At 39.2% G+C, this 24,306-nt stretch overlaps 1 protein-coding gene and 1 long non-coding RNA gene across 4 annotated transcripts; one reads left to right on the top strand and one right to left on the bottom strand.

Moving 5' to 3' along the window:
• Positions 1–3,065: 3,065 nt before the first annotated feature.
• On the bottom strand, positions 3,066–24,303 carry LOC137184703 (uncharacterized). Of its 3 annotated transcripts, XR_010928707.1 has the most exons (5): positions 24,220–24,284; positions 18,980–19,067; positions 5,188–5,367; positions 4,686–4,745; positions 3,066–3,487 (listed from the first exon to the last, which is right to left on the bottom strand). It is a non-coding gene; the product is annotated as an uncharacterized lncRNA (long non-coding RNA). The 3 variants fall into 3 exon arrangements; XR_010928706.1 differs by having other exon boundaries at positions 4,686–5,367; XR_010928708.1 differs by lacking the exons at positions 4,686–4,745; positions 5,188–5,367 and having other exon boundaries at positions 24,220–24,303.
• On the top strand, positions 19,759–22,648 carry trh (thyrotropin-releasing hormone). The gene is made up of 3 exons (XM_067593691.1): positions 19,759–20,034; positions 20,473–20,680; positions 21,129–22,648. The coding sequence occupies exons 2-3, from the start codon at positions 20,491–20,493 to the stop codon at positions 21,743–21,745; spliced, it is 807 nt and encodes a 268-aa protein (XP_067449792.1). The 5' UTR covers positions 19,759–20,034; positions 20,473–20,490; the 3' UTR covers positions 21,746–22,648.
• Positions 24,304–24,306: the final 3 nt, after the last annotated feature.

Below are 24,306 nucleotides of genomic sequence, written 5' to 3'. Positions count from 1 at the left end.
ACACACACACACACACACACACACACACACACACACACACACACACACTCACGAAATGCAGTGCAATGAAATGAGCAATCTTGTTATCATTTGCCAGTTCTATTCATTTATTCATGAATTGGCTCCTTAAGGGCGCTGGGGGACGACCATCGGCACAGAGATGAATCCTCTAATACAGAAAACCCTGCTGAGACCAGCAGACGGGCAGAGAGATGGGGGGAGAAGAGGAGGACAGACAGCAGGTAATATTACTGAGGGCCATTTCTAGTTATATAAGACTCAGCGAGTGGGGATCAGTTATGAGAAGAAGAGGTGGGATGGGAAGCACAGAGAGGAGTTTAAAGTGGCAGGCTTTTTGTTAAATGTGAAGTATACAGTTTGGGAGGCGTCGTGTTGGAGTGAGATGCTTCTCACATGAGTCACTTTTGAATGAGGTGACAGGCAGGTGTGTGCATCTGGAGAGGCGACAGTTTGTAATTAGATAACAGGTGTTTATTTCTTTGACAAAGTGTTTTTTCTGCCTAAATTGGCCTTACGATAAAGAATTTACTTGCACATTCCTGATAGTTATTGCTGCTTTTTCATATATTCTGTTGTTGTATGTATTTTAATGTAAAGCACAGCATTGTGATGCATTGTGCTATATAAAAAGGTCTTGAATGCAGTATGTTGTTCCAAACAACAATATCACAGAAGGGTACCAAACTATATATGAATAACAAGTTATGAATAAATTAAAATATAAAGTGAAAGGAGAAAAAAAAGGAAAGGAAAGTGGTGATAAAGAAGGAAGCAGGCTGGAGAGAATCAGCAATTGTTTGTGTGGAGGAAAAAGAAGGTGTGACTCCCCTCTCACTCTGCTGATTACAGATGGAGAGGGCTCTGTGGAGTTCTGCTGCAAGTTCCTGCTGCCTCACTGTTGAGTGTGCCTAATGCTCTCTCTTCTCTATTACAGCCCACAGCACTGTGGTCATCACACACACACACACACACAAACACACACAGAGAGAGAGAGGGAGAGAGAGAGGGAGAGAGGGAGAGAGAACAACAAGCCCTTGCTATCTTTATCTCTTTAATTCTCTCCTGCAGATGTCATACTGTTGCCTCCAAACAATACGAGATCCTGCTTGGCCTTTCTCTTTCTCTCTGTAGTTAATGTAAAGCAATACGTGGGTGGCAGTTGCTGTCAGGAAACCTTGCTAATTATTAGTTACATGTAAATCTATCTTACATTAACACCAACAGTGAAGACCCTTAATTGCTGTGTGTGAGTGTAAAGTATGTTACATCTGCTTCAAAATGCAAGTTGCTCCCATAGCCTGTATAAAACCAAAAGGGTAGAAAGTTAATTAAAGGCACATTTCCATCCACAGTGAAGATCAGAGATCACTGATGTACATATACACATACAGAAGAGCAGCAACACACACACTACATGTGCACAAATACATAAATACACAATATATAAGAATTCATAATCATATATTCTTTTAATTTGATGTAAATTCTTGGGATTTTTATTTACAAACATGTAAAATGAATCAAACTAATCCTTGAAACCATCAAGAGGATTAAATATCTCCAATTGATGATAATTTATTGCATGAAACAGGCTTAACCTCTGCTGGCTGCAGTATTCGTCTGACCAGCAGGTCTGTGGATTCAAAAGTTTGCTTTGCATCAACACTTTCAAATATCTATTATGGGAATCTATATGAAATATTTCAGCATACAACACAATCAAAATCTCTTTATTCAGCCTATGTTTCTCATGACAAGAATCTAGAGCCATATCTGTGCTGAGGGCAGCTGTACACATGCGCATGTACTCATATAAAAACACTCAGTTACACCTGCGCCTGCTGTGAGATCTGTGGACAGACCTGCCTGTGTATGTTTGATCAAGCCGACCTCAGATGTCCCTGACACGCTCCCCTGCGGCCATGAAAACACACTACATGTTTCAAGTATACTGTATGTTACTCAGAAGGGTAATGCAAACTTTTGATTTACATTCATTCGGACAATAAAAAAATAGAACAAACTGGATGACTTTTTTATGACTCAGAAATTGACTTAAAGCAGCTATAATGAATATTTTTATATTGACAATGGATCACATGAGTAATTGTATGCAAAAGTGGCTGCTCGTATAGTGACAAACCCAGACAGAATTTTCACCCGTGTCTGTAGTTCCCCTTATAGACCTTTAACTCATTTTTGAGGCTTTTTCGGCCTGTAACTTTACTATTTGGTTCAGTCTGACTTCTGTTGTTTCCAGACGTAGCAGGGAGCTTTTTTAGTGAAAAAAAGACAAAGTTAATGACTGCCTTATGGACATATTAGTGGAGCATTTAGCAGCTAAAGAGCCAAATATTTCCTTCAGGAGTTGGTGGAGACCAAAAACTGGGCTAAAAGGAGAGTTAATATTGAACTCATTTATTAGTAAACCAGAAACTCCAAGTTAATGTTAATGTTGCTCTGTTTTTGATACATCTGTTGGATGTGTAAAAGGGCAACTGTTTGCTAATAAGTTGGCCATATCAAATTAAAAGGTGGCCAAAAAATCAGTCATTGTAGGTTGAACTGGTAAAGTCTTGCTTTATATAGACATCGTTAAACTCTAGAATAAATAACTGGAGTCAAAATGTGAAAGTTGGAATTTAACAAAACTTGGTTATTACAATATAAGATAATGTAGAGAAGATATTCTACCAGAGATAAAATTCATAGATATCACATTATATCAGGGAACTGACTAAAAAGTGGAATTATGGATTCACTGATCCATGCTGTCTGGCATTGTTGTAAAATTCAGAAGACTGGACTGACCTTTAACACTGATTATCTGAAATATTGGGCGTGAAACTTAATCCTTCAGTTTGCATATTTCAGTATATATTATGGGACACAGGAGAACTTGAATTTTTTTTTTCATATTTTCTATTTAAGAAACTTATACTTAAGATTTGGAATTCTACATGCCCTCCAACACTAACAGTGGAAAAGGGAAATGATTTGAATAACGAAAAGATAATAGCTATAGAAAAGAATAAACTAAACAATTTGAAAACAAATGTTTTATTTTATGGATATCAAGTGAGATAACAAGATATCAAGACAATTAGGTTGAGTTTGTTTGTTTTGGGTGTTAATATATGGCTTTTTTGTTATGTTTCTGTTCTTCTTATTTTATTTATCTGAAGTGTATGTAATTAAAATAAAATCTTACAAATAACCACATAGTAGGAGTATAAAAGACAAACTTTCTGCAGCATTAGTCTCTAAATTTGGTATTTTTCCTATTTTTGGTAATAAAATAAAGGGAGATGTTGTTGTGTACATACTGTACTTTTAGAGGTTAAGGGTGTCTTTAAAGCTCCCATTTGGGGCTGGTGAGTCACCCTGATTGTCAGCCTCGCTGTGTCTCAGCTCCATCAGTGTGGCAGTAGGCAGGCGTCTGGCAGCAGGACAGTGACAGGGGCATCTGACAGGGAACACAGACAGGAGGTTGGGGAGGCAGAAGATGGAGCAGGGGGGCATGATACTGGTCACACAACAGCATGAAATCTAGACCTTTCGTCTCTGTTAATCCAGAAAACAAGAGATGATACTGTGTGTATTGTATGTCAGGGGCACAACTGGGTAAGATATCAATGTTTCAATACACATATTGTAAAATGGTCATGTAATTAAGCCCAACTTACTCTTAAAGTGACTGTAAGTGAGTCAAGTATCAAGATAATTGCAGGTTCAATTTCTATTTGAGTGATTTTTCCATTTCACTCATTCTGAGAAACCAATTACAGTGAAACAGACCTAGTGGGTTTTTAAAAACTATCATCTTAACTCTGCACTCCGATAGCTCTTAACAAAAGTCTATCAGAGTTTTGACAGCAGAGTGAGAATCAATCTCAGTGGGCGTGTGCGGAGCGTGGCCTTGAAGAAAGACTGGAAGTCTCTGCTCTTTGAGCACTGGACCTGATCACAAAGCTATTATCTGTGAAAGTTAAGTCACATAAACTGCAGGGAATCAACTGTCCTGCCCTGTGTGTCCTTAAGTATACAGCTGAAGGCCTTATTCACCTCAGTGCATCAAACTGACTGATTTAAACAACATAAATTGAGATCCCAAAGTTTGGAAGTAGGAAGAAAAAATGGTGAAGGAGGCAAAACAGCGTAGGAATACTAATGGAGGTCTTTTTTGACAGAATCAGGATTTATTTTTAACATGACATTTGAACTTTTTCCACATGGGAATAACTGCATCACGCATAGACAGGGGAATAGGTCAGCTACAAGCAAACAAGAAACCACAGACATAATTCATTTTGAGCATCAGTTTGCGCCAACAAATTGATTCCTGTGTTATTTAGAATCTGCATTGCGAACAAAAAGAAAATAAATCCTACCTCGTTCATAGCATCAATCTTATGAAAGTGTATGCGCATGTGTGTGAGGGTTATTTGTAAAAAGCTGTAGAAAACTGTGTGCTGCTGCAGTAGTAAACCGTATGAACACATGATACGGACAAAAAGGAAGCCACCTACACCACAATCACCATGCCATTGTGTTTTCTTTAGTGGCCTTTTTACTGAAATCAGATTACTTTCTGTGCTTCTCAATGGTTTTTCAGCAGCAACAAAGGGTCTAAGTAAAGTGATTTAGTAATTCAGTTGACTCACATGTGATGAAATCCCATCTGTCCCACCTTTGTTTGTCTTCCCCGTCTTAACTTCCTGTCCCTAACAAAAACATACTCATCTCATTCAACTATACAAGGACTCTGAATTAATCTGTCTTTATTATGAGCAGTCGTCTTCAAATAATGTTTTTTCAGACATTAAAGTGCTATCTTAAGACGTGAATAGACTCAATGAGTGATTTGCTATTGTTCTGTTTGGTTAAAATTCAAAGAGCTGGAAGCAGTAAGCAGCAGTTCTTTAAGGGTAAGGCTGGCCATATACTGTTCTTCTCTTATTGTTGAAAAATCCCATGAAAAGTCCATCCAACAGTAATGGTTCATCATTTTGGGAAATACTTATTGGCATTCTTGCTGAGAGTGAGAGAGAGAGGACTCATATCTGCCAGTTAAATATAGACTACAGCTAGCAGACAGTTAGCTTAGCTTAGCATAAAGACTAGGAACAGAGATTGCCCAGTCCAAAGGTAACAAAATTCACTTACTTGCGCCTCTAAAGCTCACTAATTAACCTACTGAATGTTTTCTGTTTTGTCTGCGCAAAACTGAAGTGTAAAAACGACAACTTGGGTTTATGTGCAGGACTCGTCTGCTTGGCCTTTCACAGTGCCTTCCTGTAGTCTTGTTATCACTGCAAAGTTGCCAGGCAACCAGTGGCAGTCAACCTGGAAAACAACAACTCATTATTTTTACACATTAGTTTTTGTACGGATTAAAACAAATGAGATATGTGTTAATTCATGAGCTAAGCTAATTGGCTCATGGCTAGCTTCATATTTAACAGACAGGTACTGTATGAGTAAGTTAGCCTACTTAGGCACAGCAATGCTTTGAGCTAAATGTTAATGTCAGCATGCTAACAAGCTCACAATGACATTGCTAAGATATTGAGCAAGTTTATTCACCGTGTTAGTTTAGCATGTAAGCATGCAAACATTTGCTAATTAGTACTAAACACAAAGTTCAGCTGAGCTGATGGGAATGTCATGAGTGTTGCAGGTATTTGGTCATAAATCAAAGTATAGGACAAATTACATATTTAACCTGATGATGGCACTCGGTGAAAAGTTAGCAGTTCAATACATCCTGAAGAGAACATTAATTTCTTTGACAAATTTCATGGCAATCCATCCAACAAATGTGCATTTCACTCAAAACCACAGATGTGAATGTCATGTCACATGAGGAAAAATCCAAGAATCACCAAAGTCATTTGGATACATCATTTGGGAAACATAAACGCCCCCCCAAAATTTGTACCAATCCATTTGATAGATTTTGAGATTTTCACTGCATGAGTGAAAACTTTGACCTGGTGGGGGCTGCTGGATGAAATGTCAGGGGATCACCAAAGTTAGGATTCATGTGGGCACCATGAATATGTACCAAATTCCAACTTTAACTACATAATTCATCAGCTGTTAAAGTTTAAAGTTTAAAGTTTTACGTCTTTAGTAGGAACCTGTGGGCTTGGGGCAGTGTCACAGAGATGTAGGGAAACAGTAAAGTAGGCTACTGCTGATTTTGGTATTTTCATGGTATGTAGACAATCAGAAGAATATAACATCCTTAAACACTGTAAATCAGGGTGTAGAGAGTGGTGGTCCTTATTGCAAACACTTGTCCATTACATGAGTCAAACAATATACATTGCCTCTCCTCAAGACCATTATCTTACTCCATTTGTCTAGCATCAGGTTTCAAGAAATTGTAGCTAATGACTTGCTCACTAATGACAATAAAAAGCTTGAGCATAAATACATTTTTCCTGCATCACGGCTCCCCATGAAGCTGCTATAGGCAGGAAAACAACACATTTAATATCTTCAGACTTAAAATACAATGCTTCAGCTAAAGCACCGTGGTACCAGTGATGAATACTTGCCTGCCCTGCATCTGACTTCCAAAGCTGTACAACTGTGTCTGCATGTTACGGAGCTGTGACAAGAGTTCGGTCATAAAAAACATGACTGTCTGCCCCTTCGATCAACTCTTTGCAGTCTGACCTTTACAACCTCCCCAAGCAACGTAGAGAGACAGTGTATCTTCATCCATTCCTGCGGACAATTAGGTTGGTGGAATAGACGACCATGTCAGTGCTGCTCTGTACTGCAAACAGCGGTTGTGTTGTCATCCCAGGAGACCACAGACTTGTCTGATGTCGGAGTGATACAATATGGCCCAAATTCAGATGAAATTACAATAGCTACAGGAAATGGCAGCAAGCCTCAACTGAATACAACCTCATTAGAAAAGATAGAGCTAGAGAACAATAGTTGTGACCTAATGGATTGTGCTTTCATTTGACCCTAACGTAATGAAAACAACGTTATTAGTACTGATACAGGTGCATCTCTCTTGGTAGTGACAGCAAATGAAGATGTGGGGTATTGTTTTCCGGCCACAGCTTCACCACAACTGACGAGCAGACAGGACCATCCCTTCTGCTGTCTCCTGGGAATAGGTCAATAGGGAGAATCACCACCTGCTGCTGCAGTCACATATCTAAGGGGGGTTCCTACGTGATTCAATTGACTACCCAGGTGGTCTTTCCAAGCATGAGACACCCTAAAAAAGATAGTAGGATGATGCAAATTTTCCTCTGTATGTGTATATGCTAAAAAGTAAGACTTCATTAATGCTTCCCTACAACAGCGGCCCAGTGTTTTTTCATCAAGGGAAATAAGACTCCAAGACACGTGAGACAAAGAAGAACTTATTTCAGGTTCATTTTTGCCACTTGGATTGGTTTCACATGGGAGCCTTTCCAGCCCAAGAGGTCCTTATCTCTTACTCTTTCTGTCGTTCTTCAGCTCACCCAGCCCAAGCTATCTTTGTCCTCTATGTGTGACATTAATTGGGGATACATCTTTTACCTATTCCTGTCAAGGTGAGGGGCTGGAAAAGGTTGCTGCTGATCTGATACCAGATCTTGGATCTATGTGTTGCTCATCAATCGCACTGCTTCTCCCATTGATCACTGTGCCAGACATAAATAGCTGCTTGCACTCTGCTCTACAAGGACACAATCAAGCAGTCCTTAGCATGACAAAAAAAGGGCTTCATCCTGGAGGACTATGTAGAAGAGGTCTGATTAGTTCTTGCATCTTGTGCTTGCTTTGCTCCTTTCCCTGACAGTCAAGTTTTTGTTTAATTTTGCACTTTGTCTTTTGGGTTACGTCCAAGTCAAATGTCAAGTCAGTTGAGACAAGTGAAGTCAAAGCAAAGTCGAGTCACAACTCTTTGAGGGCAGAAGTCAGAAGGCTTTATAAGCAAATTGCAAGTCTGTTGTAAATCTTCGAGTTTGCTGAATTCTAACCATTAATATGACACAGCATTTTGACAAGGTTCTGAAATATTCAAGGTATGCAGCTAAACAAGACCTGCCTGTTGCTGTCTTATTTATATTTTACTGTTCCAGAATTTTACAATTCTAGAATAGAATAGAAGAATGTCGATATTGGATGATCTTGCACAACCCCAGTTTACATTCAGTGACAATGCATTTTTACATCCAGCGCCAATTCTCGTTTCTACAATGACTGCACATGGCAACTATGGTTAAGGTAAGGGAAAGGTAATGGTTATGGCAATGAAATATGGTTACGGTATGGTTTTGGTTTTGGTTATGGTTTTGTTAAGGGAACAAACACAATTGGTTAAAGGATAGGTTCACAATTTTTCAAGTCAGGTGTCAAGAGTCATTGAAACATATTAAGTTTGCTGTAATCATTCTGTCTGTTCATACTGACCATTGAAAGATCCTTTCCTAAAGTGTTGAAAGTGATGGGTGACAAAATCCACAGGCCTTGTTTAGTGAAAAAATGTTAGAGTTACAACCTTTTAGTACAAGTTTCCCTCTTTTTGTTACTATCCTCCTCCTTCCACTGCAGCTGAACAGGGAAACAAAAAGAGGGAATTTTATTCTAAAAAGCCTGCAGCTTAAATATGAAAATATCCACCTGATGTCACTAACTCAGACCGGTGAAGCCTCATATTAGCTTCAGATAAACTTTACATTTTTTCATAGTGGAAGAACTGTGGATTTTGTCCCCTCTCACTTACACTAAAAATGCATTACAAAGGGATTTTTTAATAGCCAGTATGAACAAGAGGAATGATTACAGCGAGCAAAACCTCTTTCACGTGGACACCTGACTATTGTTTTAAGGCAAACTTGAAAAATTGTGAACCTATCCTTTAAGGTTGGGGAAAGATCGTGGTTACAGTGAATAAAACAAACAGTTTGTTGTGGGTCTGTGACAAGAGGTGAACCCTGGTCTACTGTATGAAAGTCAGACTCATTATACACCCGCTCACCATCCCAACCTCCACACACTTGCATTACACCTCACTACATAAAGGGCACACTGCTTCCTGCATGGGCACTGAAGGTTGGCATTGGATATAAATTGTAATGGGCAAATGTCATCCAAAATGGATGTTATTCTGAGGGACACAGGCTGGGATTTTACCAGGTCTAAATTTGAAACTTAACTGATTTTTCTTTGAGGTCTCATGTAATTCCAGTCTTACAGCAGTCGAGTCCAAATGACGTCTGCCCCATATATAGATCTAAAGTCTACAACTCTGCTGTTATAATGCTGTTATAAAGCATTATTTTTGTCACCTCGAGCATTTAACTTTGCTCCCTGAAAAGAGGATTAATCTTTGTACCATTTCATTCAGTCAGACATTTCAGTGTACTGAGTGATATTGTTTCGTTATTGTTATTGCAGTTAGAACTAGCACAGACTTGTGCACTATACACTGCTATCTATTCTTATAACACACACACAAAGTGATTGGTGTAATTCTCTCCTCTAGCTCCCTGCAAAGTCTGCCAGGAAGCTCCAGCATGCCCAAAACTGTGCTGTCCATGAACTCAAACACACCTCTGCTCACCAGTATATCATATTGTTTGGATTTGAATTACACTGGCCCTCTTTTCCAAACCAATAAGCCCTCTCCCTCCAGAACTTTAATTCTCCCTTTAAGGCCGTGGGGTGAAAAACTGAAGTGCTACATAAAATAGTGTCTTGCAAAGTGCCTCTATGAAGGGTTTTATAAGAAACCTATAATAGCTGGCGACTGATGGGTCAAAGTATTTGAGAATACTGTAAGTCATAGTGCCATAATATGAGGTAAACTGACTTCCAGGGGCTCCATTGTACACTAGAAGGGTTTGCCGCGATTGTCAAGAGGTTGGAATGAGAGTCAGAACCTCTACGTGATATAACAGCGAGATCAACAGCTGGATCTGAAGGCAAACCTCTCGATTTACCAGTCAATTTGCATTTGAACTCTCACATATTGTCATGTGCTCTATAGTGACAAACAGCATTATGTAATGGCTAAAATGAGGGAAGGAGCCTAGGGTCGAATTGCTTCTTTGGGTTGAAAGGAACCCATTGAGGGTGTGTCAAGACATGTCAGCCCAAGAAAAAAGACAGCATCAGTTCTTTCAGAAAATGCCATAGTAAAAAGTAGCGGCGTGCACGTCTCCAAATATTAAACAAAGTATCAAGTGCATGGTTGTGGCAAGGATCAAAATAAACAAAACACTCACAGATCTCAAAGATTTTTGTCCACAATAAATAAGAAGAAAATAGATCTGTGATGTGGTGTTTTGTTTGTTTTGCTTTCAGAAAATGCCCCAAAATGAAATGTTTATGTTCAATCAACAAAGACTTCTATGAAGGTGTTATGACCTTAGTCCATTGGGAGCAAAAGAGGAAATAGTTGTTATAGAGCCACAGAAGTAGGAGCTCGGATTGGTTGGATGGGTCAACAAAACGTCAGACTTTGACACATGGTTGGGAGTTGGGGGGGGATCTGTTTGTCTCCCGTTTCCTACTGACGGCCAATGTTTGTTTTTTAACTCAAACCATGAACTCTCCCAAACCCCAACTAAGTGATTTTTGTGCCTAAATCTAACCAAACATTAACCATAGCTCTGTCAAATCAGAAAATGGTTTTAATTTTTCAATGGTGGAGTGTTTTTGAAGGCACTGATAAACGATGTCGTCCATCAGGTAGGGGCATCAGATTAAAAGAAAAAGCTTATATGTGCTGCTCTGGTGAGCAATGCCAAACAACGTATTTCATCATTTAATTTGGAAGACTTTGTTGTCTAATGCCTTATTAGGTTTGTGCATTTGATTAGGATGTCTCCCTGTGGAGGTAATGGGGGCACATCATCCGATATGGATGTAATTCCGAGGGACAAGAGGAAAAGCTGGGGTAGACCCAGAACACACTTGAGGGATTATAAATGTCACATTAGGATCTCACAGGAAGAGCTGGGAGGGTGTGGCTGGAGAGAGGGATGTCTGGGTTACCTTGCTTATGCCCTTTTACCCTTTTACCACAGCAAACTTACCTGGATAAGTGGCAGAAAATGGAAAAATGGGTGGAAAGTAGAAGTCTTACTAGTAATAACATCAATAGTGGGAGTAGAAGTACCAGATGTAGTGGTAATACTTTTAAGACAGCCAGTTGCTGTAAATCTAAATAATTACATTACTAAAACACTTTCATCACAGAAGCTGTGAACTGATTGTTAACTTTGAAGGAAATTTGATTTTTTTTGTCTACTAGATTGATTTTATTTTGCTTTCCATTTTATTGTCCCATTTACCTGAACATCCAGCCCATTTTTACCAATGTATAGAAAACAGAGTGAAAGAGGAAAATCTCTTTCAACTAACAGCTGTGGTTCCTGGACAATTATACTTTCTTATATTTCTCCAAACAGATTTTTTTAAAAGGTCCATTGTGTTTCTGATGAGCCAATCCTGAAAACACAGTGGAAGTATTTTTCTCAGAGTTTGTGCAATAAATGTGACATAACTGCTCAAGCCTATGCAGAGGAAGAGGACAGTAAGGAAGATAACAGCATTTGCATGTTGTGGCATTTACATTTGGTGATAAATATACTTTTAATATGCTTTGCAGCTGCCTACCATTTCCTCCGATTAGATTAACAAAGCTGAAGGATTCAGGGTGGGATACCGGAGAAGGACTCTGTGTGTGTGTGTGATCCCCCCTGGTTACCTACACAAGATGGATGGTTTGCATGTGAAGGCGAAACACTTTGCAGCTACAGCTTTCTACACGTGCCGAGAGTGATTCACCAGTAGCACATCACTATCCCATTACATCCTTACACATTCCCACACAGCCACTGAGGACCCAAGATCTCTCTGAGAAGCATGTGAAATATTCTGAGTATCTGAAGTTAGATACTGAGAGAATGTGTGAAGAGTGACTGAAGGCACGGAAACCTGGACTAACAAAGTGCTGTTAAAACTTAAATGACAGAAACAAAAAAGATTGCAAGTAGAGTCTCACCAATACTGGAGTTTTCAGGATGATACTGATATCAATATTTGGGAGCTGAATGTCCTGTAACAATAACACTTTTATAAGGATCCCTTGAATTTGTTTTTTAAGCCTATAGTAACTGATTTTTTTGGCCACTTAGGGGCAGCAGTAACAAGTTGTGAAGACAACACTGACATAAGATGATAAAGCAAACTTGTTAGCAAACAGTTGCCTATTTACACATTCATCAGTTACAGAGCAACATTATTATTAATTTTAACTCCAGTGCATTTAAGTGGACAAACTATGTAATGACAACACTGTTTCTAAATAAATCAGAAATGTCATTTCAAGACTACAGTGTCTTGTTAGTTATCAGCCGACATACTGCACTGTATATGCCAACCTAGCCTCCTTGAATTTACATTTATCTACTACCGTTTTTCAACAGCAAATACATTTTGTATGAAAATGTAATGATGCCTGGTATATGTTTTCTGTTAAAATAATGAGGAAACATTGTTCATTTAAAAAAAGTGCTTTTGTAGCCTACATCACACATGCAGGACTCAGGATGCAAACCCTGCACTTTGGTGTCAAAGGGCTGCTATGTACAGGACTTTCTCATCAAATGGAAATGGAAAAACAATTTAGTAGGATGTAAACAAAATTTCAAGGACACAGGGTTGTATAAACCGGAACTGATATATCTGTAATAAGTAAATATCGGCCGATATATCGGCCCATCTATTGGTCAGGCTATAATAGCAAGAAACTAAACATTATTGATATTAGTTTTCATTTTCTTAGATAATCTAGAGTCTTAAAAATCTTGTCTGTTTATTCAACAGAGCCCCAAGCAAATGCAGAATATATTGTACACCCTTCAAATACACAACACAAATCATGTTTGTCATCAAGCTCAACCGAACTTAACCACTGTTTCCACAACTTACGGCACAATAGACCCCCAATCTTAACAAGCCATTTGTCTGTTATTGAGTCATAGTTTTAAAACAAGTGACAATCTCTGTCATTGTCACAACAGCGTTTTGGCCTGTTTCCATACAAATCAACTGGTTTCAACAAGAATATGAGTATCTTGAAACAAGACTGATAAATCGCTGCGCTGGTATCATGAAAATTGAGACTCGATTGTTGAACATTCTTGAAGCAAGATGATCTGTATTGGCAACAGGTTGATAGACTGGTTCCACACCTCTGATTGTCCACATCGCTGATATTTTTTTTTTTCAGAAACTCAAATAGTGATTCAAATGAATAATTAAGTGAAATGAAATGACAATGCAGTCTGATTATCAGGCTGACAGGTTGAAATAATCTTACCAAACTGGTGTTTTTTTATCACCTGTCTGGCACATCATTATGTTTGGACTTACTGTAATTATAGACAAAAATGATCAGATAAGATGGAGATTTTTTTTCTGCAGAGTTCTGATTAGGGACTCTTTATGAATTTTTTTTCCCCCATGAAATATTTTCATTTTCATCATGCCTGAAGAATGAAATATTTAAAACCTCACATCTGCCATTTCAGGCGGCCGTGAGACTGAAAGATCAGCTCAATCTACCACGATTACAGCTGGTCCCAGACACTACCTGACTGTGATGGAAGGGTGCAAAGTCGAGGGGGGACAGACACGAAGGGAAAGAGAGAGAGTGCGATGATAAGTGAGCTGTAGCATGTGGTAGTAGTGCACTAATCATGGTCTCCGGCTGAAGGAACACACAGGCGCCTCACAGGTTATTGAGAGATAATGGGATTCTCAGGGCAACAGACACACAGCTAAAGACAGAGATGAAATTTGAAAATAAATAATGCAAAATCCTCTTTCTCGCCTGCTGCGTTAGTGCCTGTGTGTGTTAGTGCCTATGTTTGTGTAGATTGTGGCTCCAACTAACCGCTCAGTGTGATGAAAAATGAGGAAATAAGGCATTAGTCAATATGGGAAAAGAAAGAAACCTAGCTCTCACAGTTTGAGAGCTGATTTTAGATTTTGAAGAAACCACTATGAGAGGAAATAAGTGTGTAAAAGAATGAATTTTCTCATAGTCATTGACACTAGTGACTGCTGGACTGCCAGATAAAAAAATATAACTTTGGTAAATATGCATATGAAGTCTAAACATGAATATCCAGTGTGGGAAAATCTTTGCTTCACTTTTGTTTGAATACTCAAATGCATCCTTAATTAAAAGTTGTCTTCTTTAATCTTTTCATTTTTAGATTTATCACATTGTTGACACCCTGCCATAAATGACAGCGTTACCTATGTGTGATAAACATGGTTTCACTTGACGTCACAGCCCCCTCTACAGCCATTTTGCTGCTCCAGTGTGCAAGGTTGTCTTCACTGTGATGCATCATCAAGGTCTCGTGACAATGTTTTTATTTCATAAACAGCTGCAGGGGGCTGCTGTAAAATCACCCACTGTGTGAGCCCCTTAAGAACCAATTTGATATTTATATGTTTAGTATATTGCCTGTGAACATACACTCTCTGACGCAAATTGCCCCTGTGCCTCCTTCCGTCTTTTGTCATGATTTGAATCTGGACTCCCACTAAGCACCTGGCACAGCTCTCTAATGGAGCATAAAAGGTAAACAATAACCTCAGGTGAGAGCTCACACTCTTTTGTGTAGGAATTTATAAACTGATATTCAGGGGTTTAAATTTGAAACACTGTACAATTCGTCTTTAGAAGAGTCCAAAAATATGTCTATTGAAGAGTAAACAGTAGTAAGAAACATTCATACAAAACATATCATGTGCAACCATGAACTGATATATTTGAGTGAGCATGCCAAAAGTTTTCAACTGGAGAAAATCACTATTGTGCAGCTTTCCTTTGAATTTCTGCATGATATTAACATGCAAGACAAAGACAACAAGCTGGCCACTAAAGCTGACCTCTGACACCCTCCCTTTCCACAAATACACTCACACTACCAGCCAGCCTTCTCCACCAGCGCACCCTGCAAGCCGTCAGTCATTCCCCACTTCAGTGACCTCTGTCAGGCCAGTGTCACTTTTGGGGGACAGGGCTATCACGCCAACCACACACATTCCCTTTTCCATTTGTTTATTTATTCGTTTGTGTCGCTTTGTTTTCTGGTCTGCCTTCACGCTGTCCATCTCTCTGCTCCTTACACACCTCTGCTGTCACAGTCAGATGTCTTTTAACTTGCCACCTCTGACTGCTTTGCTCAGAAGGTGTTGAATTTCACCTGTCTACAGATCCACCCTTAACCCTGCACTGAACTTTGTGGAGATTTTTTGGTTGACTCTCCTTTTCTGAACTCATCTGTTTTTGTACAACCGAAACATCCTTCATTCTCAGCAAAGAAAGGAAATGCAGGAGAAATATTAAGCAGTGAGTTATGAGAGGTTGTGCCTCAATGTGATTTTAGAACTGCTAAGAGTTATTGTTGAACTTATATTGGCTTATGGCAGCTTACTCGAACAATGAGAAAAAATTAATGGTTGCTTAACCCACCTGCTGTTAGCTTAAACGTGCATTAACTGATTTTTCGACCACTTGGGGGCAGTGGAAACAAGTTGTGAACACAACATTGACAAAGCCTCACCTTTTAAAGGACCAGTGTGTAGAATTTAGTGGCATCTAGTGCAACGGACTTGGCAGAAATGGAATATAATATTCATAAGTATGTTTTAATTAGTGTATAGTCACCTGAAAATAAGAATGGTTGAGTTTTCGTTGCCTTAGAATGAGAACTTTATATCTACATAGAGAGCATGTCATCCTCCACGGAGCCCGCTATGTTGCACCGCCAAATGTTAGTCTAATACTCACTGTCCCTTTAACTCTGTTTTTGGTTTCTATCAACTCCAGAAGGAAATATCTGGCTCTTTAGCTGATTATGCTCCACTATGTTCACCAGCTAGTTGCTAACTGTGTATGTTCGCCATTTTGGTGCTGAGCAGGTAGTTGAAAGTCAGTTTTAGAGCTTTTTCTCTGAAAACAGCTGCCTGCTGCAGCCAGAAACGACGCTATGAGAGCAGTGAGAGTGAACCAAAACAGTAAAGTTGCGAACTGGACAGCTAAACAATGAGCTAAAATTTTCTATAAAGCTCTGTGAAGCCGAGGGGAGCTGCAGAGTCGGGTGATAATTCTCTGTAGGTTCAAAACTATGAACGATGCCTCTCTCATTACACATTGTCATTTGACACATTGTTATTATAAAAATATCAATTTCAGCTGCTTTAAAGATGCTATCATCATTGTTTTTTGATTAACAATGGATCAAACGGCTATGTATATGTAAAAGGTGTCACTATTAGTGATGGATCCACTGATAATTATTACCTGATTCTGCAGATTCTGCATCTTTAAGCTCATTGTTTTGATTCCTTCCTGTTTTGGTTCACTCTCACAGCTCTCATCAGAGTTATTTCCAACTGTTTTCAATGAAAAAGCTCTAAAAACTCACTGTACACTACCTGTTCAGCACCAAACAGTAGACAGACAAAGTTAGTAAGTAGTTGGTGAAAATAGTGGAGTGTTTAGCAGCTAAAGAGCCAGATATTTCCCTCAGGAGTTGGTGGAACCACAACTCCTAATGAATATTAATGTAACTAAATATTGGTTGGATGTGTAAATAGGTGACTGCTTGCTATCAATATCATATAATGATAATATGTCAGTGCTGTGTTTACAACTTGTTGCACTGCCCCCAAGTGGCCAAAAAATCTATTCGTACCAGTTTAAATATTACTGCAGTATCTGAAGATCACCACTCATATAGCTACTCTGTTTCAACAGCTTCAAACATATCTGTTTTATAAGTTTTAGCTCATCTATAGCAGATTATTTTTACTCATATACTTGTTCAGTGAGTCACAAAAATACATATCATAAGCTAAATTCAGATCACATCCGACAAGATACTATCCAGATCAATTTGACATTCGATGAAACACGCTGCTGAATGAATCCAAACTAATAATGGTCTGTTATTGGGAATGACTGTGAATGATGTCACTGGAGATGATTAGAGATCTTTCTTTCGACGTAATATTTGACTCAGTGACAATCCTGAGTTTCTCAAGAGATAGCATTTTACGCAATTTAGAGTGAATTTACTAAGATGCTATGTTTAATATTCTGTATGTTTAAATCTTTTTATCGCTATCCTAGTTTTTGTGTTGCATAGAACCAGTTTCCTTGCTGAGATTATGAGAATCAAATGTCTGTTTCTCTAGTAAAGTTGTTGGGTGTGTGTGTGTGTGTGTGTGTGTGTGTGTGTGTGTGTGTGTGTGTGCGTGTGTGTGTGTGTGTGTGTGTGTGTGTGTGGTGTTGTTTTTTTCTTTATCAGCATTTAATCATCACAGGTAAGACTTCCTAGTGCTGAAAGAGTGAGGATCACACTGAAGGATGCAGGGATCATTAAACACTAAGGATATGAGCTGCACACTGGAGAAACAGACAACCGGATCTGATCTGTGCAGCCTTAATTTGGATTTATGTGCGGCCTTGCTTTGCAGAAACTTCTGTTACACACTGAAGAAGTTTACCACGACTTAAAAATATATATATAATTAACGACAGCAAGAGTAAACAGAGGATAGAGGCTAATGAGTCGTATTTTCACCCATCACACTGGGTGTATACCAAACCTGTCCTCTTCCTCAGTACATGAGGTACATGACGCTGACCAGAATACTAATTGTTATGATTTCCCAAGTCTGAAAGACTCTAATAGCAAACTTTTTTATTTTTATTTTTTTGTGTGGGATGAGTGAGAGTGAATCAAGAGAGAGGAGGATGTATTTTAATCACAGCCTTATAGTGATAAAGGGGGAAAAAATGACAACCTAAATGCTGCAACACCTGCAGCAATCTGCTTTAATTGTTCTACATCTTCAGCATCTGTGCACCACGTTCTCCGAGCAGATTCACAAGATTTTCACTTGTTGAAGCACCTTCTGGCCTTTTGAACTGCTTAAAATCCAACTTACAGATTCTCTTGGGCAATTAATTGGTTCCTTTGGGCATGTCATTGCACACTTGTGGGGGGAGGGAGGTGGGGTAGGGGGGTGATACATGACAGACATAAGGAGGTGGATTCCCATACATTCCCCACTGTCCTTAATGTGTTCATCTCAGGCAATGCAGTGCAAAGAAGAGACTCTACCAGACTGAGAATGTGCTTTTGTCGCTCTTCTGTTCGTCACACTGTAACTACGTTTAACTAAAAAGAGACACATTAGTTTGGCTGGCAGGGTGTAACTAAGATGTTCCTGCAGTATACACAGAACATGTATGGATGTGGTGACACTCTCACTAACGTCACCCTTTGAGTGGATATTGATCTCGTTTTATTCCCACTTCAACACTACAGAGATCATGTCAAACAGAGATTGCTGCAGCTTCCTGTCAAAGAAAATAAGACATATCAGCTATAGATGAGCTGCAGATCTGTGACACTTTTCAATAGAACTTAATCATAAAGCATATTTAATGATTTCCACCATGATATTGATGTTTTTAACCGCATGCTCGGTGGGAGTCTAAACCGGCTTGAAGTATTGGACGTGACAGCACGTTGAAAGCAAGTAATTATAGCATTACACGGCCAATTCAATTCACACCAGACATTCACCACTGACTGAGCGTGACTATGCAGGACTTCATCGAGACAATGGAGTGATTTGACTCTGCATAATGGATAAGGAGAGCTCTACTTCATACAGGTAGTTTTGCTCCTCTCCCTCCAGGAATTTAGACAGTCATTGTTACCAATTTACTATAGAGCTCCTTTGTAAGTTGCCTGCAAACCGTCTGCAAAGAGAAGTGTACACCAGTACTCATGAACAAGATAAGCTCACTCACTCAAGTGAATGTGTTTCGGACCACATCTAGTGGAGATGAGCATCTGGTACCGCAGGCTCACTAAGCACCACTGACCTGACGCCCAGCTGAGAAGAAGGCTGTGTGTTTACATCCATGTCGTCATGTGTTCTTGTGGAGGTCTCATGCTGATCAACTTCCTTCTCTACAGAAATAGACAGATCTTTTTTAGACTGCAGATATTGGAAAACTTCAGCAAATGTCAGAGTAAACATTTTTTGTAAAAAAGAAAATCAGTTATCGCACCATCTTTCTTCACCTGCAGAGATAGCTGCACGGATCATCAACCCAATGGAAGTAAATCTTACAAATTACATTAATAAACATTACGGCGGGCTTCAAAAGTCACCGCATTTCGATTTTTCCGGTTGCTTAATAAAATATCAAGTCCAAATCCCTTTGCTCCCACTCCAAGCAAAACTTGCTTGATCCGCCTCTGATACATTCAGCTGTGTTGCATCGTGAGGAGAAAGTGCATTTATTTATGCTCAGAAGAAACAGATGGGGTTCAGCTCTCCCTCTTGAGTCCTGTGACCTCAGGGAATTTAAGAAAATATGAATGCATCTTTCTTACCAGCCCTTACTGGCGCCCCATAGGAGACTGGCAGATTTTTTTTAAGATACTCAGCCCATTTATAACATAATCTGAGCACACTGTTCGTAAACAGCAATCAAAACATAGAAGCCAGTTGTAAGGAGGATTATAGCTTACTAAAAACCAGTACACGCATTACGCAGGGTAAAAATCACAACTTTTATGAATGAATTTATCTTATCCAGTCATCGTAGTGCCTGCTGTCCATCTCAGGCTGTCGCTTATTTGTTTTTTTCAAATGACAAATTGGGCAGCGGCCCCTATAGGGCGATCATTCACTGCCATCCAGTTGCGCACGACTTGGTGACATCAATGGGGACGAGGGATCCTGAAAAATGACTACAGCGTTGGTGTGACGACAGTGACGGCAAGTATAAATGCTGAGACGGCAAGTTATCTGCTCATACCTCTAGACTTGGCCTTTACGGGTCACCAACCGCTGCGAGAGGCTGAGAGCAACTATCATCACTGTCGGCTGTGCGCTCAACGGGGAAGAGAGAATTTGGATACTTCTCAGGTGAGTGAGACGCACTTCAGAATAAACCTTTATAGCATGTGAATATGTCTATTTTTTGTTTTGGTGGCCCTGCTTCATCCTTTCTGGATGAATCAAAATCATTATTCATTATTCTAATTTATTTCGGAGATTTTTTTTTATGACATTTTAGTTATTATGACATTTAGTGTACATGCTTTCTTTACGTAAAATACATTTTTAATGCTGGCAGTGCGGTGAAGTGATTCCATTTGTTTCCGATGCAGTTTCACTTGTTTTAAGATTTTTTAAAGATCAAATTGCGCATAAAAAGTTGCATTTTGCACTGGACGAAAATTATCGACATCAATAATACAGACTGAAGTGTAGCCATATGATTATAGATAGTTCACTTTGCCCCCACATCAGTTTTATTTCTGTAATATGTGTCCCACCGACCATAATCTATTTCTTCAACAGACTAACAACTAAACTACCATGAAGTCGACATGTCTGCTCATCTTGGCTTCTGTCATGGTCTGCATCTTGACGGTGTCCAGAGGACAGGGTATCCCTGCTGAGGATGAGACGGACCGAAGGACCATAGACGACATCATACTACAGAGAGCAGAGAGTCTCCTGTTACGGTCCATTCTCAAAAAGATTCAGGATGAAGACGGCAGAAATGGTGCGTAAAATATGTCTGGGATCATTTTTTACAGGCACCCCGGGAACTATTACAACGGTATTATCAGTATAGTGCCATAAAGTTCTTAAAATGTTTTACTTTCAGTTTTAAACATGTCATTAAATTATATTTTCTACTTCCCTGATATCGACAACTCGTGTTTTTATCTAAAAATGTTTACAAGTTACATCGATGCTCTAAGCAACTTCACGTCTACTTTTAGATGGTTTCTGGTTAGATGATTATAAATGATGATTTACAAATCGTGTTTGGAAGTATTTTTGTAAATGGCAAGAAATGTTTCTCCAGTTTAAAATGAGTCAAGGGATTGGGACCACCAATTCGTGCGTAATTTACGCACGGCATAGGCGAACAAGGGAAACACGTTTATGCAGTACAGAGAGTTCGAGCTTGTTAAAGTGATCTAAATAATATTTTTTCCTTCCAGATGGATTTTCTTCTCAGCCAGAATGGGTGACAAAACGACAGCATCCCGGTAAGAGGTACAGCGAGGATTTGGAGAAGCGGCAGCATCCGGGGAGGAGAGAAGAGGACGAGGATGAACAGTACTTGGATGTTCAAAGGAGACAGCACCCAGGCAAACGCGAAGATGAAATGGACTCGTTCATGGAGCTCCAGAAAAGGCAGCACCCGGGAAAGCGCACCACGACGGGACACATTTCTGAAAACCCTGTAGTACTGCTGAGTGAACTTTCAAAACGACAGCACCCAGGCAAGCGCTACCTGGTGCTGCACAGCAAACGTCAGCACCCAGGTAAGCGCTATCAAGAGGATGAGGATGGCGATGGGGACTGGGATGCGGATGAAGAAGAAGACCTCTCAGAGTTGGAAAAGCGCCAGCACCCCGGTAAACGTTTTTGGGATAACTCGAGTCCGGATTTAGGCACTACCAGTCCGTGTGATGTATTGGACCCTACGAGCTGCAGCAAGACCAATCTGCTACTCGACTTTTTAGACAACATTAACAAGAGTCATGCCGAGGAGAAGAGACAACACCCGGGTAAAAGGTTTGCATCTGAAGATGATTTAGTGGAAGGAGAGTAGATTAAACAAAAGAAGCTCTGGTGTGCGTGTACTGCTGTATTGTAAACAAATAAATGTGTAAATTAACTGACCATAATGAATTATTAAAAATGGAAAAAATAATGTACATCATTTAACCTTTTGTGCCACAGTTTTTCTTTGGCAGACAGTCACTGTATCATACTGACAAAAAAATATATATCAGCTGTTTGTTTCTTTGGAGAGCTTGTGTGTAATTGTCCTCTAAACTTATTTGGACTGTAAATACGGTTTTCATAAGAGTGGGTACCCTGTGCTGATATATTATTATTATTATCATTAAAGAATTCTTATTCCAGTAATCATTATTTATTTAGTTAATGAGGCTACTTATGCTGACATGGTGTCCAAAGATGAAAGTATTACAACACTGGCTTCAGCGATGTTGCCTCTGAGGCAACACACGCTTGTCAGTGCTGGAGATGATGACAAGTGAAACTACGTTTACAGTTATGCATAGGAAATCCCTTCATTAACTGATTTGTGTTTTATTCTTTTCTACTTATGTAAAATATAATGAATACCACAGCAAATATAATGTGTCATTGATTATTTTTCTACACATTATTGCATGGATTAAGTTTATGTAACCTCATGTTGTAAATTGAAAGCTGCCTTTGCCTTAAAGCCAACCACCAGTGTTTTGTTGGAAAATAAAAGCATTGGTAAAATGGTATGGTTTGCATCAGTTGTGGTAAATGCATGTCAGCTTAGTGTCTATCAAGGTGTCGATTCAACACAAGTAGGTCTAATTAGTGTGTGGTCCAACGAAAAGCTGTAATCCTGCTTCAGCCTCGTCTAGATTAATGCAATTCAATAGCAGGCACAGAGTGTCAGGTATCCTCCTCTCTAATTGGGCTCATTCCATCAGAGCCTTGGGAGCAGCTGTCCACAGGTCTGATCAATATGCAAATTATTCATCAAACATGTGAGTTGAAGATAGAGACCTAATGGTAGAGATGCTCAAACACACACACAACTTTCAGCTCCAGCAGTAATGCTCAGGGCTCAGTGGATTGACAGACCAGGAAAAAGTGCAAATGTGAGATTATCCAGTATGAAGGATGAACATATGAATTATATTTCATGCATGAGTTATTTTAGGCTACCTGAAACACCTGAAGGGGGGAAAAAAGCAATATATAATTTGGATAAATTGTTTGTGGTTATTTTTTTTTTATGTTTAGATACTGTATTGAAAATCTGTGTCAGAAATACACAAGCCCATCTGTGGACAGTATGACAGTGAAATGGCTCACAAAATATGAATGAAGCAAAGTCTTCTTGTTTTCACTCAACACAGGTGAGTTATGAGCTATAAGCAGTTCAACCAAAGATTGGTTTTTCCTTTTCAGACTGTTTCATTTGAAGGAGTTTTGGGGGACTTAAAAAGTATCCTGGATTTAACAAGAAACTCATTAAAAAAAAAAAAAAAAAATCACATAAAACATATTTTTGCATTATAGAAATGTTTTTTTCTTTCTCATACCTTAAATCATTTTGTGACATCTCAGATTAATGGTACTGAACCCTTGATGGGGAACCACTGAGATAGTTCCTCAAATACTTTTATTTAATTTTATGTAAAGCACTTTGAATTGCCTTGTTGTTGAAATGTGCTATACAAATAAACTTGCCTTGCCGTGCACAAGGCCCTCCACACATGGCATCTTAATCATGTTTTACCTTGAGCCCCAAAAAGTGGGCTGGTTTACTGATTACTTTGTAGTAATTTGACTAAGCACAAGTTTGTGTAGAAATCTGCACAATGAGTGTAACTGAATCTGAAAAAAACTACTGTTGATGACCTGAGTAAGGAAGTAGGACCCACCATAAGGTTCCTATTATTTCAGGTGATGTTGTAGTGCATATTCCTAAACAAATATGAATAAATTGTCTCAAACTGACACTGCGGCCTTCAGGCCCCTCAAGATCTGGGCCCTTCTGCCTTCCTCATATCCAGCCTTCTATTTAAAAATAGACAGTAATTAAAGGATAGGGTCACAATTTTTCAAGTCTGTCCTGACACAAAAGTCACAAAAGCCCAGTTTGGATGGCTGAAACTTCAAATAAACTTTTAAATACATTTTTGCACAGAGGGAAGCTTATGGGTTTTGCCCCCCATCACTTACATTGTCAGTGCACTATGAAGGAATGAACAGGAGGAATGATTACGGCAAGAAAAACCTATTTCAATGTTCATTTTGGCACCTGACAGTTGTTTTAAGACAGACTTGATATTTGTGAACCCCTCCTTTAAGCCTGTAGCAAGTACACTCTGTTAGTCACGACAAACTTACATGCAGCATGAACTGCTCATGTTTAGGCTTCAAAGAGTCTGTGTGAAAAATCTTGGATCATTTACATAAAAGCAGCAACACTTATAAACATATACAGAAACCAAAAAAGAGAAACAAACGAATAAGAAGTAGATGAAACATAATGACATGAGTAACCTTCATTGTAGTCCTGCTGTTTTGATTTTGGCTCCTACAGCGTCGTGTGTGTTTGGTGCCGTTTGTCCCTCCTCTCTTCCCTTACAT

The sequence above is a fragment of the Thunnus thynnus genome, chromosome 6 (assembly GCF_963924715.1).
Source record: "Thunnus thynnus chromosome 6, fThuThy2.1, whole genome shotgun sequence".
Lineage (NCBI taxonomy): Eukaryota > Metazoa > Chordata > Actinopteri > Scombriformes > Scombridae > Thunnus > Thunnus thynnus.
The sequence above is the reverse complement of the archived record's forward strand: the minus strand, read 5'-3'. Positions and strand labels throughout refer to the sequence as shown.

What these genes read in the sequence shown, in the direction of transcription:
- trh (XM_067593691.1), top strand. Translation starts at nt 20,491, where the DNA reads ATGAAGTCGACATGTCTGCTCATCTTGGCTTCTGTCATGGTCTGCATC. An exon ending in GGATGAAGACGGCAGAAATG is followed by an intron (nt 20,681 to 21,128) that starts GTGCGTAAAATA and finishes TTTTCCTTCCAG; the next exon opens with ATGGATTTTCTTCTCAGCCA.